The sequence below is a fragment of the Lepisosteus platostomus genome, chromosome 6 (genome assembly GCF_059453375.1).
Source record: "Lepisosteus platostomus isolate fLepPlt1 chromosome 6, fLepPlt1.hap1, whole genome shotgun sequence".
Taxonomy (NCBI): Eukaryota; Metazoa; Chordata; class Actinopteri; order Semionotiformes; family Lepisosteidae; genus Lepisosteus; species Lepisosteus platostomus.
The window spans coordinates 17,152,814-17,173,978 of record NC_142616.1 but is presented as its reverse complement, the minus strand read 5'-3'; the positions used below and the strand labels follow the sequence as shown (position 1 = coordinate 17,173,978).

Sequence of the window (21,165 nt, the reverse complement as noted above, 5' to 3'; positions counted from 1 at the left end):
CTGAATAAGTTCCAGCTGGGTCAAGTATCCCCCCTGGGTGGGTCAGTATGGTCCCAGTGAGCGTGTCTGTCCAGTATCAAACCGAACCCCCTAGTTAAGGCACAGGTCCCATGTGCTGTGCGTTGTTCTGTACTGACTGAGACTCTGTCCTCTGGAAGTTGAGCTGGTTAAGATTGATTACGTGATACAAATAGTGACACAATCGGAAGCTGCATTGATTTTCATTCTGCATTAACCTATTTGATCATTGCCTATCACTGGGTCTGTACGGGTAGATTACCACTAAGCAGCTGCTGTTCCTTATTGGCAGTAATTGATGTATTTTGCCAGGAGATAAGATCTGCTTCATACTTTCCCCTTTATTGCTGACAACATTCCTGGAACGATTTCAGGACAGTTCCTGATTTCTTTATTAACTGGGAAAATACTGTGGTCCGTATTTTCTCTGAAACTTCACCTATGATAGGAGAAATAAAAACAAAGAGTGCTTTAACTAAAGAGTATGCAGAGTGTGATAAATATTAAAAAAAACTCTTGGGTTCATTATTTCACATCAGGGCATAAACCCTGTAAGAAGTCTAATACTATAGTGACTGGTATTATTGCAGTAATTGCTCGTGATGTATCAGAACATGAGATTTCTTGCCATTTTGTTAAGGGAATCTTGACTGTAAATACTGACAAGATTCCAGATTACAGAACACAGAAGAAATATTGTTATATTGTATTTTATAGACACAGATACCAATTCCTAGTATTCCCTACCTATCCTTTCACCTGTACCCTTTTTCCTCTTTTACATCTCTGGTTTCCTTTTTTCTTCTCCTTCCTCACTGTTTTTATATTATTGTTGGATTTTTACAGTTTGGTTAAGTCTGTCATGCCGTAATGATTGTTCACATTTGTTCATTATTGTTTATGGTACCATGTAATATTTTTTGTTCTTCCCGAAAAACCAATAAACAAATTGAACATAGAAATCCCAGACCTACAAAACTCAGAAGATCTTCCAATCGTACTGTAAGTAGACCCAAGGGATTCTGCAGCCAGTACGTGAGCTCTAACCACAGTTTGAGGAGCGTAGACTACTTCAAATATATGTTGCTTTAAATTGTGTAAATATTTGCTTTGGTAATACTTTAATTCATTGGTCATGCCAATACAGAATTTGAATTCGTCAGTAAGTTGGGTCACACAGCATCCGCGATGCTTGTTTCTCTGGAATTGTGACATGAGGCTTCCTCAAACATTTCCTGATCATATCTGCTCAACATCTGAAGCAAACTTTCAGAGCTACTACATTCTAATTGCTTCAAAAGCAGGAGTGCCCACTTCGCTGAGGACAGGGCAAAACTGCTCAAGAGCAACCCTGCACAGTGCCTTGGTCTTTGTCACGTGACAGTGGTGTTTCTACCCTGCCTTTCCTCGGCGACAGCTGCAGCGCATGCGCGCGAAGAGGAGTTTGACTTGTGGGTTGTGCATGATGGCAGCGAATGGAGCTGTGTTGCTGGGTTTGGTAGAGGAATTCGTATCGGGCCAGCAGGACAGCAAGGCTGCTGAGACTGCAACAGGTAACTGATGTAATCGATCTCGGTCTCGGCTCTTAGTGAGCTGTACGTTGAGCCTGCAGGCTGCAGCGACTATGGATGGGAGAGTCCGATGCCCAGAAAAGCGTGTGGCTGATATTCTGGGTATCTTTTTAAAGGAAACGTGATGTGTATGAACCTTGGTATAAGTGCACATCGAAGAGAAAGATCAGCCCTAATTGACATGGTCCTGTATTTATTGCACAACATGAAAGTCTCCAATACGCAGGCAGTACACAGTAGAAGACAATTTGAGTAAAAACACACCCTACCGACACAAGCATGGAGCGTTCTAGAATTAGCTTGCCATGGGAAAACATTTTCTCACGTTTTTACTGGGACTAACTTTAAAACAGCGGTGCATCGCCCGGCTCTTGGGAGACTTCAGACGTCCTCTCTTTCCGGTTGTGTCGAGACAAGCGGCTCATCACGAGCAACCTGTTGGCACATGTAGCGGGTGCAGGAGCCCATCCTGCCGTAGAACTGGCGCTCTGAAGGTGTATGTAATTAATTTAAACTAAGGATACTAAGAGTAGGTATCCGCAGTGGCTCAGTAAAGAAGCCCTTATTCGGGAACTTAATTCGAACAGCCTATAGGACGGTTCCTGTTAGATGTGTTCAGACCCGTTGAAATCCAAGTCCCTTCCACAGACATGCCCCTGTGAAGAACTGCCCGCCCAGGTGCCTTGGATCAGGGACAGCGGTCAAGTACTGTGCGCTCCTCGATATTGTCAAGCTGCACAGCTCTCTCCACTCCTGGCTCAGAAATTCGTCTCGCTCTAATGCTGGAGCAAAGTCTTTATAAACACGAGCCATACCTTGGAGATCTGATGCTTACATGTTTTAAGACCTGCGAACGTCATTGTCCACATCAACTATCCACACTTGTATGCATTCTGAGGGTGCCGTGCAAGGGGATCTATCCTTCTGTTGCTCTTGACAACCTGATGTGCTCCGTTCTGACCTTACAGTGTTAACCTCTTTTATTTTTGTTTCCTAAGGAGTGAAAACCGGACTGTTTACCATATTGGAACTGGTTGAGGCCTTGGGGTAAAGTAATCTCTTACCTAATCCGTTCCATCTTCATACGCTATTTACAGTGTTAACATAATTACGGTGTAAACACAATGTCCGTTTCCAGCCGTTCTAATTAGTCCTGTCTGTCAATCCTGTAGGATCAACTGTTTTGTTTTTTTAGGGATTTATTTTTCAAAACATGCCCTGCACTGAATAACCTCATAATTGTTATTTTTCGTTAGACTGTCAAAAGAGTTAGGTGGCAAAGAAAAAGGCTGTAGAGAGGCTGATTCTTCCGGAGGCAGGTAGAAGCTGTGTAGAGTGGAGTGTCACTGGAGTTGCTGGTTTGAATCCACACCGAGCGGCACAGAGGCTCTGTGTCCGAAAGCGCCCTGCAGAGAATTGCTGTGACCGGCTCGCCAGGGACGCAGGCTGCGTGCCGTCTCCTCCTTTCTCCAGGAGCAAGCTGACCTGTCTGTGTGCTCTTCGCAGCTGGAGCCTGACGAGCTGCGAGCCCCGGGTTCGGGCGCGGGGGGTGCAGCTGCTCTCGTGGGTGCTGCAGGAGTGCTGCGGCAGCCTCTCGGAGAAGGAGGGTGAGTTGGCGCTGGTCAGCGCGCCGGGGCGGGGGGGGGGCGCCACGCCCGCGCTGGCACTGCGGAGCAGACAGAGGTGTCTGTCTGTCTGTCTGTCTGTCTGTCTGTCTGTCTGTCTGTCTGTCTGTCTGTCTGTCTGTCTGTCTGTCTGTCTGTCTGTCTGTCTGTCTGTCTGTCTGTCTGTCTGTCTGTCTGTCTGTCTGTCTGTCTGTCTGTCTGTCTGTCTGTCTGTCTGTCTGTCTGTCTGTCTGTCTGTCTGTCTGTCTGTCTGTCTGTCTGTCTGTCTGTCGAGTTTTGGTCGGATCAAGCCAGCAACACCGGCAGAATACCGTGAAGAAAAGAGAGGGCAGTGGGTTTCACGTTCACACTGTTCCTTCTGTGAGTGGATCCAGCAGAAAACACTGTGATAATAGAAGTAGAATCTGTCTGATCTGAAGAAGGACCTAGAATGGAATATTATACAACATCCGCAGTGTTGGATTAGAGCTTTCTCAGTAGGAACATGGTTCTCTGATGTCTGATCAATACTGTGCATTAAATCAGTGTAACACTTATGTACCCTGGCTAGTGTCCTTATTGATCTCTGGCTTGTATTTGCATTTTGCTTGGTTTCTACCACTGTCCTTGTATTTTGCAGCTGAAGTCCTGACAGTCTTTTACGAAAACAGACTGAAAGATCATTATGTCATAACGCCGCACGTGTTACAAGGCATTAAAGCTCTGGTAGGTGTGCAGTGTGGGCGGGGCATATTCTACCTTTGCTAAGCTTTTCCTTCTGGTTTCGCGTCCGGCTCTCTCACCCACTCACTCTCACTCCGGACTCTCCGTGTTTTTAAAAGACTCAGAGCCCTGCACTGCCCCCTGGTCTGGCTGTGTCCATCCTGAAGTCTCTCTTCCAGGACATCCATGTACAGGTAGCTGCTTCACACAGACAGTGCTGTTGGTCAGTGTCTGCCTTGTGCTGTATATACTGTAAATAGACAGCAGGTAAATGTTTACAGTTTGTTTAGGTCATCTTGCAGTCTAGTTTACTAATGGGAATAGTAACTTTCATAGATGTAGCTGTATAATATGTGTAGGAGGGTAATTTTTATAAACGCCAATGACTCGATGGAAGAAAGTTCAGATTTAGTATTTTGAAGGCTTGTCTTCTGTTAAAAAGAAAAAAATATATACCAGTCATGTTCTGATCGATATCAGGCTTCGGCAAGAGCTTCAGTATACAAGCAGCTTGAGCAGTTTCACCCTGGTTGTCTCTGTGGTGTTTGTGTCAGGGCTGCTAGTGCTTATCGGAGGTGAGACCTGGGCTCAGTCTGTGTCTGTGTCCCCAGTCCCTGATGCAGGCGGAGCGCTCCTGTGTCTACAGCATCCTGTTGAACCTGATGGAGTCGCGAGAGGAAGGTGAAGGTCCATCGGGGGGGAGGCAGAGGATGAGCAGCGGCGAGGGTGTTGATCAGATGTTGATTCGCCTGCTTGTCGTCTTTTTCGTGCTGTGTGACGTCAGCGTTTTCCGACCTGCTGCCTAATGTCTATCCAAGTACCTCAGCTTTTGTGCTTTCAAGCCAAATCCAATTAATTAAGCTGATTGCTCCAAGGAGGCTGGTGCCATTATGTGCAGCTATGAAACTGAAGGACTTTTAGTCATTTTAGTATGTCTAAACCATTCCTTTAGTGAAAAGATGACTTCAGAAGTTAGTTTTCTGTGATCATGTTCCTTGTTAAAAGTTTATTTTTGGCTGGTCTTTGTTTCAGAGCTGAAGAAGTTAGGTGCAGACTTTGTCTTCGGTTTTGTTCAAGCAATTGATGGTGAGAAAGACCCCCGCAACCTCCTTCTGGCCTTTCAGATCGCAAGGAACATCCTGCACAGGGGCTACGAGCTGGGTAAGTGCTTGAACAGCAAAGAGTCCTCAAAGCACAGCGCCTGGCTGTACCTGGTAAGACTGGGGCTGTAGACACTCCTCACAGCACAGCGCCTGGCTGTACCTGGTAAGACTGGGGCTGTAGACACTCCTCACAGCACAGCGCCTGGCTGTACCTGGTAAGACTGGGGCTGTAGACACTCCTCACAGCACTATAATGTACAGTATAAACAGGAGTGTCTCACACTTCATTGCCATCCAGACAGTTAAACAAATATTGAATTATACGATTTTATTTAACTTGCAATGCTCTTGATTTATATTTCAGGTGTAATAAGGGTTTTTAAACTAATGTAACAGTATGCTTACAGAACCCTATTGATTCTTTTCACATTTACTCTAACACTTTTTTTTTCATAGCGAAGCGCGCTGTGTGTCCTGATGTTGAGTTGGGGAATGTTTTACAGGGCTGTTTGCAGAGGAGCTGTTTGAAGTGACTTCCTGCTATTTTCCAATAGACTTCAGCCCAGTAAGTGTCTCCTGTCGTCCTAATGCCGTTTGACCATGTGGCCTCTGTGCTGGGCCTGTTGGACTGCGACACAGACCCTGTTTTCAAGGGGCAGCAGGCATGGTCAAATGGCTAAAAATCCTTTTTCATGAATGGTGGAACCAGGGAATGTGGAGTATTTCTGATATAAATACAGTATGCTTATTTGCTTAACTATTAATCAGTGGCTCCTCTCCTACCTCAGATACCTGTTTTTCAAACGCGACCTGCTGTTGTGTTTTCCAGCCCCCTAATGACCCTCACGGAGTCACCCGCGAGCAGCTGGTCCTGGCGCTCAGGGAGGTGCTGTCCGGCACGCCGAGCTTTGCAGAGGTACGCGGTGGGGAGGTCTTTCTGCGCTGAGTGTTTTTACTCTAAACCTCAATTCAATTCAGTTTATTTTTCTATAGCGCCTTTCACAACAAGGTTGCCCCAAGGCGCTTAACAAAGCAAGTGACCGTACATGTTGTGAATACAGAACAGAAAAGACCAGAAGACAACGGAGGAGAGCAACCAGAAACTCCTCAGTAAGGAGAAAAAAAACCTCTAGGGGTCCAAAGTCAACTGGCTGCCGAACCCCTTTGGGCATGCTAACATTATATAATTAAACAAAGGAATAAATGAATGAGGGCATTAATCCATCCATCATGTCTTCTGTATGTCAGTACTTCATGTAGATCTCTGTAGACCAGCAAATTCCTCCTAAACGATAGCTATATCCACGATGTCCCTCTTGGATCCATGGCAGTGATGCAGAATCCAACTCAGATGGTGCCCAGCCCGGGCGCCATCCGGACATGTGGGGGGGAGAACCTGACCCGCATTCATTCAGGCAGGGATATGCAGGGCTAAAGACAACATCTTTGAATTCATTCCATATGAATATGAAGTCATGTTGGGCTGTTTTAAGATGAAAACGCAAAAGAACACTATTGCTTAGAAAGGCCTGTGCGAGAGTTGGGGCAGAGTGTCCAGGAATCAGGATGGCTGTGTGGCGCTTATGCAGTGTCCTGCATGTTAATCGTTTCCCTGTGTTGCCAGTTTCTGCTGCCGCTGCTCATCGAGAAGCTGGACTCGGACGTGCAGAGTGCCAAGCTGGACTCCCTGCAGACACTGGTGAGGCCTCTGACCAGCTCCACGGGCCCTGGCTCTGTCTCTGCTTGTGTCCAACTGTCTGGAACGTTCTGACAGATGGTCTGAGATCTGTTTGGACCGGCTTGTTAGTCTGTGCTGCACTGGGCTACACTGTACCGAGGTCTCTGTCGTACTGGGCTACACTGTATTGGCCTGAGCTCTGCGCTCTTCTGGGCTGAGGTCTGCTTTCTGTGTTTCAGACTGCCTGCACCTCGGTTTATGGGCACCGTGAGTTGAAGGACTTCCTACCAGGCCTCTGGTCTTCCCTGCGCAGAGAGGTAGGCATTTCAGCAGCGGGGCTCGTGGATGGGAGAGGACTCAAGAGAATCTTTTTTCAGATTCCATATCCAAACGCAGAAGCCCATGTTCATATCCTCAGTCCACAGAAATAGGAGCTGCTGACTGATTCTTCATTCTGTCATGAAACAGATTTTTTAATGTGTTACAGTAAACAGTACAGAACAGTAAAAGGCTCTATTACTTAGACAAACTATACAGATCTGTTTGTGTTCCTCTGTGTACTTTGTATACATGTATACTTTTGCTAAATATAATTCTACAAAGGTTCCCTTTTATCTATTTTAAGTAATGCTTTGTGCTTTCAGGGTTGTTTTTTATAATGTGACACACCTTTCAAATGGCTTTTCTGTTTCTCAGTTAAAAACTCTCAAGAATTCACAAATGATAAAACTAGGCCCGATCTGCTTTTCACCGATAGTTGTGGCCACTGAATGTTTTTTGTCTCCTCAATCCCTACAGGTGATGCTGATCATTTGTCCTTAAGCCTGTTTATCTCACATCTCCCTCCTGCTTTATTAGCTGATATACAGTATGTGTTTATGGTTGCACGGTTATTTCTGCCAGGTGTTGAATAAGGTATCCTGACGGTGTTCTTTTCACAAAACACATGCATATAATGTACAGTAATCACTAACGTACTGTTAACCATAGGTCAATAGCTGAACTAGTAAAGGCTCTCACCCCAGGGCAGGTTGATGTCTGTGACCACGGGTTCGAGCCTGGGTCACGTCACTAGCTGACTGTGACTGAGAGTCCTCAAGCAGCAGAGCTCAGGTCTGAGCACCACAGAGGGTGAGGTGGAGTTAATCAGCCGGGGCTCTTGGCTCTCAGTGACAGAGCGACCCCCATGGCCTCCTGAGCGCCTGCAGGCAGTGCAGGTCGCGCCTCTCCTGATCCTCTGGCTCCGGCATAGGCACCGCTGGTGCGTGCTGTGGGGTTTTAGAAGTCGGGGCGCATGGTGCGTTCTTAATGTCCTCCTTCAGAGAAGGCACAAGACAGCACTGCCTCCTGCGTCCAGGTTTCCACTGTTTTCTTCATTGGCCAGACGGCGTGATGATTTCGTTCAATACTGGTGTTGTCCCCCCCCCTCCCGACAGGTATTCCAGACCGCTAGCGAGAAAGTGGAGAGCGCGGGGCTGTCTGCTCTTCACAGCCTCACGGCCTGTCTCTCCCGCTCCATCCTGGACTCCGACTCGGAGGACTCCCTGCACGGCTTCCTCGACCTCATTCTTAAAGGTACCTTCCTGGCTGGCCGCGTCCCTCCCGCTGGTGTGCGTTTGTGCAGTTGACCGGAGGGTCTGCCGTGACTGGGGAGTGAGCTACACAGAAAACCAATCAACTGCAACTCAAATAACCCGTATAATTAACCAGTCGAGTTATCTGTTGCTGGCAGTAATGCTATGCTTGTTTTTAATGGCCGATTTGAATTGGTTCCTGTCCTGTGGTTTATGTTCCTATAGACTGCCAGCACCACCTGTGCGAGCCAGACATGAAGCTGGTGTGGCCCAGTGCCAAACTCTTGCAAGCGGCAGCCAGCGCCTCTTACAGGGCAAGCTACAAAATTACAGCGGTCGTCATGCCTTTATTGCTGGAGCAGTACAACAGTCACACGCAGGTTAGGGATTGACACCTCCTGCTGGACACATGCTCTCTGCTACAGGACCCATCTTCAATTTTATTCCACTGTCATTGGTCAGACTGCTGTGACTGTGTTTTTGTGTGTCGTTGTTGGTCAGACTGCTGTGACTCACTGTGTTTCTGTGTGTCGTTGTTGGTCAGACTGCTGTGACTCACTGTGTTTCTGTGTGTCGTTGTTGGTCAGACTGCTGTGACTCACTGTGTTTCTGTGTGTCGTTGTTGGTCAGACTGCTGTGACTCACTGTGTTTCTGTGTGTCGTTGTTGGTCAGACTGCTGTAACTCACTGTGTTTCTGTGTGTCGTTGTTGGTCAGACTGCTGTGACTCACTGTGTTTCTGTGTGTCGTTGTTGGTCAGACTGCTGTGACTCACTGTGTTTCTGTGTGTCGTTGTTGGTCAGACTGCTGTGACTCACTGTGTTTCTGTGTGTCGTTGCCTGTCGGGCTGCCGTGACTGACTGTGTATTAGAGTGTGTGTCTGTGTGTCGTTGCCTGTCGGGTTGCCGTGACAGACTGTGTATTAGAGTGTGTGTCTGTGTGTCGTTGCCTGTCGGGTTGCCGTGACTGACTGTGTATTAGAGTGTGTGTCTGTGTGTCGTTGCCTGTCGGGCTGCCGTGACTGACTGTGCATTGGAGTGGGTCTCTGTGCTTTCAGTCGACTCTCCTATCTTGCAGAATGCTCAGCGGCGCACCCTGCTGGAGGTTTTGCAAGGATTCACCCAACGAGCCCAGGGCAGCTCCCCAGAGGAGGGGGGTCAGTATTATACATACAAACTGCAGGGGAAAACCTGCTGTTCTAATTCTATATAAAAGGGGGAAATAGGGCTAAATAAACAAGTTCTGAATATGCCAGAAAGCAGATTTCCCAGAATCTCACACAAGAGCAAACGGCTGAACTGCAGTTTCCGCACATTCTTCAGTTGCTTTCATTCGATCCGTGTTTAGAAGAATGAGTTCAAATGGAAAAATAACGTGTACATAATACGTAAACTCACTAGCAGTATAAACTTACACTTAAATCCGCCTGTGATGTTTGTGCCCTGGAGTTTGTCCCTTCACCTCATGTCACGTTTCTGGGCTCCTGGCCCTGCGTGCAGTAACCCCACTGTCTGTCTGTGTGCTGTAACCCCGCTGTCTGTCTGCGTACTGTCTTGTCTGCCCCACAGACGAGAGCGTGCTGTCAGGCTTCCGTCAGCCCCTGTGCAGCCTGGTGTTCTCCGCCCTGACGGAGTCCAGTCCAGCCCTCCAGGCCACTGCCTCCCGTGTGCTGACGGCCCTGGGCTTGCAGCCAGGTGAGGGGGCAAGGCTGCCCATTCTGATCAATAGACTTCAGCCCAGTAAGTGTCTCCTGTCGTCCTAATGCCGTTTGACCATGTGGCCTCTGTGCTGGGCCTGTTGGACTGTGACACGGACCATGTTTTCAAGAGGCAGCAGGCATGGTCAAATGGCCAAAAAACCTTTTAAATGAAATCAGGATCAGGGACTGGCGCGTTCCTGATCCGGATATTCATCAGGAATTCCCTGGGACAGCCTCAAGGGAGGGTAGTGACTTGTACAGAACTGGGTCCCTTAACTCCATTCCTCATAACCCCAAAAATAAAATCATCTCGGCTGGGTTTGCCACAACCATGTTGGAGGGATCGTGGTAACGGAGACGCAGGACGTTCCCACGTAGTTTGGCAATGTCCGAGAATTCAGTCTTATTAGGAAGAAGTGTGGTCTCCGATTCAAGATGTATTCTGTTGAGAAATTCCAAAGCCTTGTTCAGTTCTGTATCTGGGTAGTCTGCCTGACGAGGTTGTGGGAAGAGAGAAATACTTGCTAAAAGTGTTCTTGGCGGCAAGTAAGAAAGCTATAACACGTAAATAGTTACAAAGAGACCCCCACCACCCCAACCAAAGAAAATTGGATTGTTATTGTTTCAGAAATGTATGAAATGGAAAAATTTACCTTTCAGTTAAGACTCCAGAAGGACATTTTTGAGAGAAACTGGGAGAGGTGGATTATTTCTAGACCCTAATAAGAATGACTTTACGCATTATACCCTCTGTAAAGATGCAAAAGTATGATACAGAACAGACTTTATACTCATTTATATTTGTAATACTTGAGTTTTTGAGATGACTGGCAACTCTTTTTTTTCTGGTTACCTTTGTATGTTAATAAAAAACGTAAGTTAAAACAAAAAGAATTAGGGCCCTATTTTTCAGCTTTATTATTTGTGCAGCTGGGTTTGTGCCTCTGTGACGATTCTTTGTGCAAATGTAAGGCTCCGATTCAGATATTGATTTCACAAGGTAAAAAGTGATGATCATGTAACAGTAAGCTACTTCAGACTGCTGTTTCAGCCTCTTTTATCGCTGAGAGACCTGTAAACTGTGTGTCCCTTGAGAGTGAAGCTACTCCTTGTTCTCCAGGCTTGCTTTCGGAGTCGGATATCCAGCTGGCCGCTGATCACCTTACCAGGCTGATCCTTAGGGAAGAGGACCAGCAGAGCTGGTGAGTGGGGTTTTTTGCCACTAAGTGTCTATATTACTTCAAAGAATTGCTGCATGGGGCCCCTTAACTGAATTGCCTTCAGTAGCTTAGCATGCTCTGTAGGGCGACAGGAAGTGGTTGTGTTAGGGCAGGTTAACGAGGGGATGTGTCTGTCTCACTTCAGTTCAGCTGCAATGGAGTCTGCGGGCTCCCTGGCTGCTCTGTACCCTGCTGCCTTCGCCGCCAGGATGGTCCCTCAGCTGAAGGAGGAGATCTTCTCAGGTGGGGGATGAGAAATAATTTACACCCTTGTACAGTCCTGGGTTTAAAAGGATGTCTTCCTGTGAGAGGTTGAAAGGAATGAGTCTTTAACTACTTATAGTTTTCAAATTCCTCAGAGTTAGCCCAATGGACTTCGTCAGACTCAACATTGAATCACAACCCCAAAGAAGAGCATTTAAATCTGAGAACAGGAGGCACTTTGTTTTTTTACAAAGACTTGTGTTTGTCTGGCGCAAGCTGTACAGGATAGCTGCTCACGCCGATGCCATTGATGACCTCGAAAATTGCTTTCAAAGCGAGAATGAAGTTCTTTAAAGTTTATGAATAGAATTAATTTCAGCGATTTTAATGTCCTCCTGCAGAGCCAACGGAGGATCGGCCAGCTGGGAGATCCCAGCAGGCCGTGCGACAGCGTGGGATGAAGGCGTTGGCAGCCATTTCGTCTCGGCATAGCCTCATCCAGGAGAGCGTGCCGGTATTGCTGCAGGTCCTCTGCTCCGCCCACGCAGGTAGGCAACCAGCTCCATCCTGGGCCAGGGCTTTAGGTAAAGTGAGGACGCAAAGGAGCCTTCCGCTTTTTCTCTCTCTCTCTCTCTCTCTTCAGGCAGCGGCTCTTTCTGTGCGGAGGAGGTCGTGTCTGCTTGTCAGAGCCTGCAGCAGATCGTTGAGCAGTCCCAGGACTCGGAGGAGACCAGCCGCTTCTTCCACCACACTGTCATCCCTCAGCTGCTGGGGCTGGCGGTCCAGGCAGCGCTGTGCGGTGGGTTGCTTGGCAACACGGCCGTGGGCCTCAGACGCGCGTGTTTACACAACAAGACAACAGGGCAGTTTATGGACCTTCGGCGGCCAGGCCTGCTGGTCGTGCGCTGAGAGCACTGTGGTCGTTTTAACGTGTCGCTGCATGAGCGGGTTCAGTTGAAATATGCTAGTCACATGGAGGAGACAGTTAGGTTTTCAGAGTCCGAGTTGTTCAGTAAGTTTGAAACGACTCGTTTTCTCCCAGGCGGAGATTCCACGACCCCCCGCAGCTGCCTGACGGAGGAGAGGGTGCTCTCCGCGATGGCGCCGGTGGTCAGCCAAGCCTGCAGCCGCCTGCACTCAGAGTGAGTCACTGGGCAGGGCAGAGCACAGCATCCGTGAAACAAAATAGTAAAAGTACTCGACGCTTGTTATCATTGAACTCCTTCCTAGGAGGAAAAAAACTGAGTATCCTCCTCCTCTTTGTGTTCACCTAGCTGTTGCGTTTTCTCTTTCACATTTCAAAAGCATGACTGCGTATGAAAAGTGTACATTTATTACCCTTCCCTGTTCAAGTACTTTTCCTGGCTACCCAGCTGAAATATGTCCTACCTAGGCACTGCTGGCCTCCTGAAGTGGCAGGCCCACCTGTAATCCTTGACTTCCTGCCCGCAGGCTGGCTGCCCGCACTGCCTCGATGGCCGTGTCCTTCTTCCTGGACGGAGACTTGACTTTCCTGCCCGAGAACAACTTCCCCAAGCACCTGCAGCTGTTGAATGTGAGTCCAGCTGAGCCAAGATTGTGTTGTGGACTCCGAGATTTTTCACGCGCTGCAGGTGTGGCAGATTGTACTGGTCCTCAGATGGGCTTTACCTGTCTGTAAATTGCAGGAGTGACCCATTAGACCATTGTGGAAAAAAAAACACAGGATATCAGTGGGCATTATGCCCCCTCAACAGGCAGTGTTTCCATTTATTAAATGGCAGTACAGGTATTCGTGCTGATTCTGGAAGTATGAGAGCAGTAACTGCCGACATTTATTACCTCTGACTTTTTTGCCTGGATGCTGAATATGTTTTGCATGTGTGCTGCAGAGAGCTGCTGTGATTATGCACGGCTTTGAGGGTGGTTTTTCTCCAAGGTGTGGTCACCTTTGTCTTGCAGAAGCAGCCCGACGGCTGGCTGCAGTCCCAGCTGGTCTGCCTGCTGATGGCCTGTGTCTGCTCTCTGCCCACGAGTGTAAGTTGCTCTTTTGACTAGCACTGTGCAGGGTCAGTCCAGTGACTGACTGTGCACTTACTTCTGACGCCCTAATGCTATCAACTTCTCAGTGTTGAAGGCCACGTGGAATTTGAATTAATGTGGTGTTGTGCTGCAGTAACCTTCTGTTCGGGTGTTTTGGTTATTCATAAAAAAACTACCTTTGATGTGACTTGGATACCAAAGGGTTCAGTATTCAGTGTGTAGATGGTGCTCAATGTTCATAGTAGAGAAGCATTAGTAGATATGCTGAATAAGACATCCTTTGGTTCTGATAGGTGGAGGTTCCCCAGATTGACAGACTTCTGAGCCAACTGGAGGAGCTGAGCTGTACCTGTACCCACCCCTTTTCCTACACCTCCGCAGCAAAGTGCTTTGCTGGACTGGTTAACAAGCATCCTGCAGGTAAAAGCAGATCTCGGAGCACATTCCCAATTATTCTGCTGCAAATCTGTGGGGCGTCTTTGAGGTTCAGTCGCAGAAGCTAAAGAACGATGATGTAATGTGAAACCTTGTCCCTGGTTTTGTAGGAGAGCATCTGGACCTGTTGCTGCAGAAGCTGGTGAAGAGGATTGATTCTGAGCTGGACCGCGCCTCCTCTCCCTTCCGAGTTCAGACCTTCACTCTGCTGCTCTGGGTACGACATGAGCTCACAGTCCCCTGCTCTTCCTGAAGCCTGTCCTCATGGGGAACGTGTATTTCTTCCAGGGATGAGATCTCCATTTTTATCTAAACATGAACTAGAATAGTAGATCTGGTGTAAAAGTCCTGCACAGGCGTTGTGTATATACGGTAGGCTTGACACTTTGTGCTGTGCGCAGGCAGTACTTGGAATTATGTCAGGTTACACTCCAAGATCTGCGCCTGTGGCTGGAAGGTTGCTGGTTGGTATCCCACAGCTGGCAGAGGAATCCTACTCTGTTGGGCCCCTGAGCGAGGACCTTCACCCCAGCTGCTCCAGGGGCACCATATAAATGGCTGACCCTGCTCTCTGACCCCCAGCTTCTCTCCCTGTCTGTGTGTCTCATGGAGAGCAAGCAGGGATGTGGGAAAAGACAAATTCCTAATGCAAGAAATTGTATATGGCCAATAAAGCGATCTTATCTTATCAAAAAGGTGCCAGAAGTTGTTGCATCTTCTTAATAGCTGTGAATACAGATAGCATTCAAGGAGTGCAGATAGCATTACAATGCAGCTTGAAATTTCAGCACCAATTCCGCTCTTTATGATTTGGGGGTGCGGCTCTGAAAGCAAGGTCCGATTACTTCAGATTGCAGAGTTAGATCTACTCATTGGGTTTAATCACTTTTCCCTTCATCTCTGATGTAGTTGCCTTTCTGCGTCGTACGTTTTCAATGCTAAAATAAATACATCAGGTCTAAAAGCCACTAGAATGCCCACAGGTGTAGGACAGGAGCGTGCTGGGAGGCAGACTGGCTGTTTGACGTCTGTCCGTGCACTGGGCAGGGATGGCACCTTTAGACATCTGAGTTGACTGCCCTTGGGCAGCCACAGATCGATGCAAGCCGAGCACAGCTGGAGCTGATCGTCACCTTTGCAATTTCACACCCCCAACTTCTGAAAAGATACTTCCCCCTCAGGTAGTAGTGTACACTTTGAGAAGGATGTCAGTAGCAGGTGTGTTGTGTGGTAGGATGTGATCGGCCATGTTTTTACTGGGATTTGTTCTGGTTAGCTGGAATAGTCTTACCTGCTGCAGGACTGCTGCTGTTTTGCAGAGCATGAGCCTCTGTCTTTCCTCACACGAGAGTCTTTATCTCTCCAGGTGGCCAAGGCCCTTCTGCTCCGATACCACCCTCTCTCGACAACTTTGACCGACAAGGTGAGAGTCTTCATCCTGCCTCCTGCATTTATCACAACACGCTGCCTGATTATCTGGCGGTACTTTGCTTCTTCCTCTGTCCCCCTCCTGACGTCGTGCCTGTGCTGCTTCGCTCTGCTGTGTGGAGGTCAGTGTTAGGCTGCAGCAGAGTGGCCTTTCCTTAAATCCCCTTCCCGCTGATCCCAGCTGCTGTCCCTGCTGACGGACTCGGAGCTGGGCCCCCGGGCGGCTGATGGCTTCTCTCTGCTGATGACGGACTCCGTGGACGTGCTGAGCCGCGCCTGTCACGCCCACGTGCACATCATGTACCGCCAGAGATTCTTCACCGAGAACTCGCCCAAGCTTGTCCAGGGATTCAACTCCTCACCCAAAGGTACCAAAGGGCGGAGAGGGTTTTCGCCTGTAGTTTGACCACTGTGGTTTCCAGAGTAGTTTCGGTGTTTATTGGTTTGTGCTCCAGAGAAGAAGGTACTTGAGAGAATAAAAGGGAACCTTATTTAGAGACTGAAATGTGCTTTGTAGATAAGACCATCATGGATAAGACATCCATTTCTAAAGGCTGTCAAGTTAGAAGAATGCAAAGGAACAGGTAAGGGTTTATTCCATGCTGAAAGGAAGAGACACAATGGCCAAAATGTTGTTTCTTTTCTTTTCAGTGTGCAATAAACCTCTACCTGTTCTTTGCAGCCTTTGCATGCTGACACAGCTACCTACTAGAAGTTAGAAAAATGTTTTATTCCTCCTCTGGCAGTTAAATATGAGTTACTTTTTGTTTTTTACACTCATATTTTAGTTTATTACTGCTGGGTTTGAGCAATTCTGTTAGTGCCCCCTCATCAGTCTGTTTACTGTGATGAACCGGGTCAGAACTGGCAGACAGTCGAACTACCGTCCAGACTGACGTGTTTCTCATAGAGGTCAGACAAAGGCAAGTTAAAACTCTGTGTTAGCAAGGCTGTGGCGAGAGATCACAAGAGGAAATAGCCACACGTCCTGCTACAGGCTGGTTGTAGAAGAGTAGATTCAGGAAAGACTTGTAATAATACTGTTCTTTTCTCTTACCCCAGCTAATATTTCAAAAACTAAAAAAATAATTATTGCTTTTGCTCAGTAATCCTGTAATTAGCCAAGCTAATAGCTCTATTAGATCTAATTTCTTCAAGATGCTACAGCCATTGAGGAGTTTTTACGGAGAACTGTGACTGCAGAGGTTGTCTGACCCAGTGCCCTCTGTCTCACAGAGACGAAGTCCTGCTACCTGAAGGCCTTGTCCCACATGGTGACCAGCCTGCCCAGACAGGTGCAGCTCAGCGAGCTTCCCACGGTGAGTCCTGCAGACAGAAGGCGGAGCTTGGCCTGGATGTGCACCTCCATACAGAATGTACTGATTTGCTTCAAACTGAGGTTGAGCTTTTTGATCTGGCTCTTCTGATTTTCTGAACCTGGCGTTAGCGGATTAAGTGGGATTCCTCCAGGTGGCGTTGCACAGTCCGCAAAGTGCCGCAGGGAAGTACTTTGGGATTGATCGGCCAGGGCTTCCTTGGCTGTGATCGAAAAACAGGACTCCTCAAATTCTAGTGCCCGCAGGCTTGCAGTAACACCAATGAAGGACGCACCCCTCCTACAGTCAGTGCTAACCCTCCTGTCAAGCACTGCATAGTTTATAGTGTGTGAAAAGAATGGCTCTTGTGGGCAGGTGGGCAGGAGGAGTATGTCTGTGTATCAGTCTTACATGCAGCCCAGGACCTGTGGATGTTAGGCAAGATGTGAGGCAGCAATTGCTGATTTAAGATTAGACTGTGGAAGATTATAATGAGAGGATCTGAGTAAAGTGTTTGAAATCCGCAAAGGTACTGACAACGTGAATCCAGTGGAGTTCTTCAGAATCAACAATGGGACACAAAACCCAGGGACACAAATGTAAACTATTTGGAATTGCATTTAAAGCCAAGAACAGGAGGTACTGTACTTCTTTATGAAAAGGATTATGGGAGTGTGGAACAAGCTATTAGCCGTGTTGTTAAAACCAGTACGCTGGTTACTCTCAAGAACCAGCTGGGTGAGATTCTGGGATCAATTAACTACCACACAGGCTACGTCAGCCGAGTGACCTCCTATTGTTCGTAACCTTTCTTATGTTAGGTTTTTTTCAAATGTTTTTTTACAATTTCTTGCATTAGGAATTTGTCTTTTCGCATACCACAGCTTGCTCTCCATGAGACACACAGACAGGGAGAGAAGCTGGGGGTCAGAGCGCAGGGTCAGCCATTGTGCAGCGCCCCTGCTGCAGTTAGGGTTAAGGGCCTCGCTCAGGGACCCAATGGAGTAGGATTCCTCTGCCGGCCGCGGGATTTGAACCGGCAACGTCCCAGCCACAGGCATAGATGCCACAGAGCCACCGCTCCACTCATCTTGATCAAAGAAGTGCTTCATAGCTTGTGGTTTGCGGTTGTCCTGTGTCTGAACTCCGTGTAACAGAGCCTTCTCTGTGGGACCCCTCTCCCGGCTGCGCGAGTCACTGAGCTGCAGGGGAAGCAGTATGTGGTCTGATCTGTGTCTCTCCTCTCCTGTAGCTCTTGCCCCTCCTCCTGGAGGCTCTCTCTTGCCCCGACCGGGGGGTGCAGCTGTCCACACTGTCCTGCCTACACCCGCTGCTCCTAGACCTGCCCCAGGCCCTGACCCTGCACCTGGACACTCTGGTCTCCCGCCTGCGGGCCCTCACCACCAGCTCCGCCATGGTACCTACCACCTCTGCCGAGTCCTGTGGGGAGCCACACCCTGAAACCACACACCACACACGTTCACTGGTTCGAAAAAGGCGATACAGGAGGCTAATCGCACATCCAGATCACCCCATGCCATTATCATGTTTTTTTAAAGAAACGGTAATGGTTCAGTTGGAACTTCAGTGGACAGAGGATTTTTGTGTGCATGCAACTGGAGGGTCGAGGTCAAAAAGAACTCTTGAGGAAAGTCTGAACGGTCTGTAATGGGAAGTTTGGCTGGTTGGGGGTATCTAAAGAGCCAACGAAGGGTTAATTGTTAGCATAGAAGGGATAATTAGAGAGCTGGGCAAATGTATGCTTGCCTTTGTGGCCCCTACTGTAGCTGATGCCCGTTAGGTTTGAGCCAGGCACAAAGAGAGCACCCAGGAATAACACTGTTCCTGAAAGAGCTGGGTTTAACACAACTCTCTGGTCAGAAGGCTAACAGCTGTCTGATGATTACAGAGAGTTGGACAGGTTAAGGGTTAGACATCACCCACGAGCAGGTTGTCTCTAGATTACAAAAGGAAGACTGAGAGGAGGAGCAGAGGTTAGCTCTGAAGATCTGGCCCTCTGGTTAGTAAGTCAGTAAGTAAGCTCTCTGGTGGTGGCTGTGCTCTAGGCTGGGCATTAAGGTTTCCTAACAGTAGCTGAGAAGATTTGGGTAATGTAGTAGCAAACCTGGCTGCTTCTGGGTCAAAGGCACAGGCAAAAGTTGTGGTTAGAGACCCTGGCCAAAAGGGATCTGTCAGATAGGTTTACACTGATACTACAAGCGTTATGGTTACTCACTAGGGTTACTAAGGTTTCGGTCTCTTTAGTGGTATTAAGGCTTATGTTCCGGGTTACAGCTCATGTTTGTAGGTGAGATCAGGTTGCGCTGGTTAACTGTAGGTCCCTGGGAATTTGGGTGTCACTGAAGGCTTAGGGTCCAGTCTTGGAGTGAGCTAGCTCTAGGTGGTTAGACAGGACCGTAGAAGAAAGCCCAGTCACAGGTCAGCAAAAACACCACAGTTTAGATCTGTGTGGCTGGGAAACCATGAGTCAGGATTGGGACAGTGAAAGGGTTGCCATGGCGCAACAAGTGGGGGCGTGGCAACAGTGCCTAATATGGATCACAGGGCTGAGTCTCTTTTGGTTCTTCCATCATCTCCATGGAGACTGCCTTGGCTTTAGAACCAAAGAAATAAAGCTCTTTATCACACAACAATGTCATATGATTTTAAAGAAAAGCATTTTCGTTTGTCTTTCATCAACCGTTATTTTCAGCATTTTTACTCCAGGCTTATAGTTTGCCAGACTCCATTTAATTGAATGGGTTCCACCAGCTTTTTATTTCCCAGTTATTAATGGAAGGTAAACGCTGGCAGCGTGTGCCGAACTGGATGCCGCATGCCTTTCTGAGCTTTCAGCACGGCCCTTCGGGCAGCGATGAGCAGTGACCGTTGTGTGAAGATTGTTTTCCCGATCTTTTCTCTCCCGCAGAACGTCCGGATCTCAGCTCTGCGCTGCCTGCACGCCCTGACCCGGCTCCCGGACCACCTGGTAAATCCTTCACTCGCCTTTGCTTGAAGCAGCGTCGTCCTTCAGCGTGTGTACTGGCACTTCTTCGTGACAGCCTTGCTTGTTCTAGAGCTCGTTGGCCGGTGTACGGCTCGGCGGGTGGGAACTGATGGGTGGGAGGGTGCATGGTTTTAAAAGTGGAGGCTCAATCAGGATTTATTCTGCGTCTCTCTCTGCGTGCAGCTGGGGTACCAAGCCCTCCTCTCCCTCTCTCTCTCTCTCCAACACAGGTGCTGCCGTTCCGACTGGGGGTTCTGCGTGCCCTGGCCGTGCCCCTGGATGACAAGAAGAGGCTGGTGAGGAGAGAGGCGGTGCTGGCACGAGGAGAGTGGTGAGTGCCAGGAGCTGGCCGACCTGTCGGTGCGATTGCACTCGGCTCTTGCTTTGAAGCTCCCGGATGGTTCGCAGTCTGTCTTGGGAAGATTGATCTGAGAGCTCTTTGTGCACTGTAAGCTAAGAAGGGCCTCACGGAGGGTGTTGAGTAAAGTGTGGGAATAATGCTGTGTCAAATCTGAAACCTGGCTCTTGGGCCGTTCTGTAATTGGGATTGTATCCACAGCAGAACCTACCTACTGAATCGGGAAGTTATGAGATGTGTAAAGCATGTGACCCAGGTAACAAAGATTCGACCTCGGGCTCGGACGCAGCCAGGTTCCTTCATGCCGCTTCCGAAGGAGAAGGGTTGTAGCCCTGGCACTGTGTCCCGAGCTGATTCGCACTTCCGCAGGGCTCACCGAGCTGTGCTTGTCGCCTGTGCTCCGCAGGTTCCTGCTGGGAAGCCCGGGGAGGTGAGCCAGCCCCTCCGAGTGGGAGAGGGAGTCCGTGGGAGCACCTGGACTGGCCCCACATGGCCGAAACTCCACACTCGGAACACAGGGGCCCGGCACCACCACAGCCTTTAACCTTTTATAGAACAATGGTATTCAGAAGTATTGTCTGCCCTGCTAAGTGCAAAAAGTAAGGAGTCTTTATTGAGAACCAGGGTATGCTGGCCAAGATAGGGGCCCAGTTACACACACACACCCCTGCCCCCAGGGTGGGGGCAATTGTGATCTAACATTTCACCACCCTAACCAGTGAGCATGCAGACTGTGATGTACAGTGTTAGTGAGTGACAGATGACATCAGTGGACTCATTTGTGTTCATATTAAACCCTCATCAGTGTGCCTTCAGTTCTGACTGCTAACAAAGTAGGACATGGGACAAGTATTTAAGATTGCAGCATGTGTGTTCATTTCTATGTAGAAAATGCCTTACCGCGTATATTTAGGGCCAGGTTTATTTTATAGTACCCCTTAATAATTATATATTATAAATGCTATTTAATGTTTACGTAAATCAAAACTATCTGAAAGCCAAAATTACAAATCTGGATTACATTTCTTCTCTCTGTAGAATGTCCATGTGTTCCTGCACTCATTAATTCAGCTGTTAATGAGTCTGTGCTCCAGGTTCTCTAGCAGTATACTTGAACTAAGCCTAACTTCACAATCTCACAGATGTTCAGCCAAGGATGTTAACTTTATAAATAAATGTATCTATAACTTAAAATGACAATGTTTT

At 48.2% G+C, this 21,165-nt stretch overlaps 1 protein-coding gene across 2 annotated transcripts; it reads left to right on the top strand.

Annotated features, from left to right (window-relative positions):
- Window positions 1–1,416: 1,416 nt before the first annotated feature.
- Window positions 1,417–21,153, top strand: mms19 (MMS19 homolog, cytosolic iron-sulfur assembly component). 2 transcript variants are annotated; one of them, XM_088634445.1, is made up of 31 exons: window positions 1,417–1,571; window positions 2,588–2,636; window positions 3,096–3,196; window positions 3,834–3,919; window positions 4,036–4,110; window positions 4,528–4,597; window positions 4,949–5,077; window positions 5,523–5,584; window positions 5,849–5,935; window positions 6,644–6,718; window positions 6,937–7,014; window positions 8,134–8,272; window positions 8,497–8,651; window positions 9,348–9,426; window positions 9,839–9,964; window positions 11,090–11,171; window positions 11,335–11,432; window positions 11,795–11,941; window positions 12,037–12,192; window positions 12,436–12,535; window positions 12,846–12,948; window positions 13,335–13,409; window positions 13,709–13,835; window positions 13,961–14,067; window positions 15,217–15,273; window positions 15,460–15,646; window positions 16,515–16,597; window positions 17,847–18,011; window positions 19,524–19,583; window positions 19,832–19,932; window positions 20,366–21,153. In XM_088634445.1, the coding sequence occupies exons 1-31, from the start codon at window positions 1,445–1,447 to the stop codon at window positions 20,391–20,393; spliced, it is 3,114 nt and encodes a 1,037-aa protein (XP_088490571.1). In that variant the 5' UTR covers window positions 1,417–1,444; the 3' UTR covers window positions 20,394–21,153. The 2 variants fall into 2 exon arrangements, with proteins under 2 accessions (XP_088490571.1, XP_088490570.1); XM_088634444.1 differs by having other exon boundaries at window positions 4,528–4,642.
- The last annotated feature ends 12 nt before the right edge of the window (window positions 21,154–21,165 follow it).

What these genes read in the sequence shown, in the direction of transcription:
- mms19 (XM_088634444.1), top strand. Translation starts at nt 1,445, where the DNA reads ATGCGCGCGAAGAGGAGTTTGACTTGTGGGTTGTGCATGATGGCAGCG. An exon ending in GCACGCCGAGCTTTGCAGAG is followed by an intron (nt 5,936 to 6,643) that starts GTACGCGGTGGG and finishes CTGTGTTGCCAG; the next exon opens with TTTCTGCTGCCGCTGCTCAT. An exon ending in TGGACTCCCTGCAGACACTG is followed by an intron (nt 6,719 to 6,936) that starts GTGAGGCCTCTG and finishes TCTGTGTTTCAG; the next exon opens with ACTGCCTGCACCTCGGTTTA.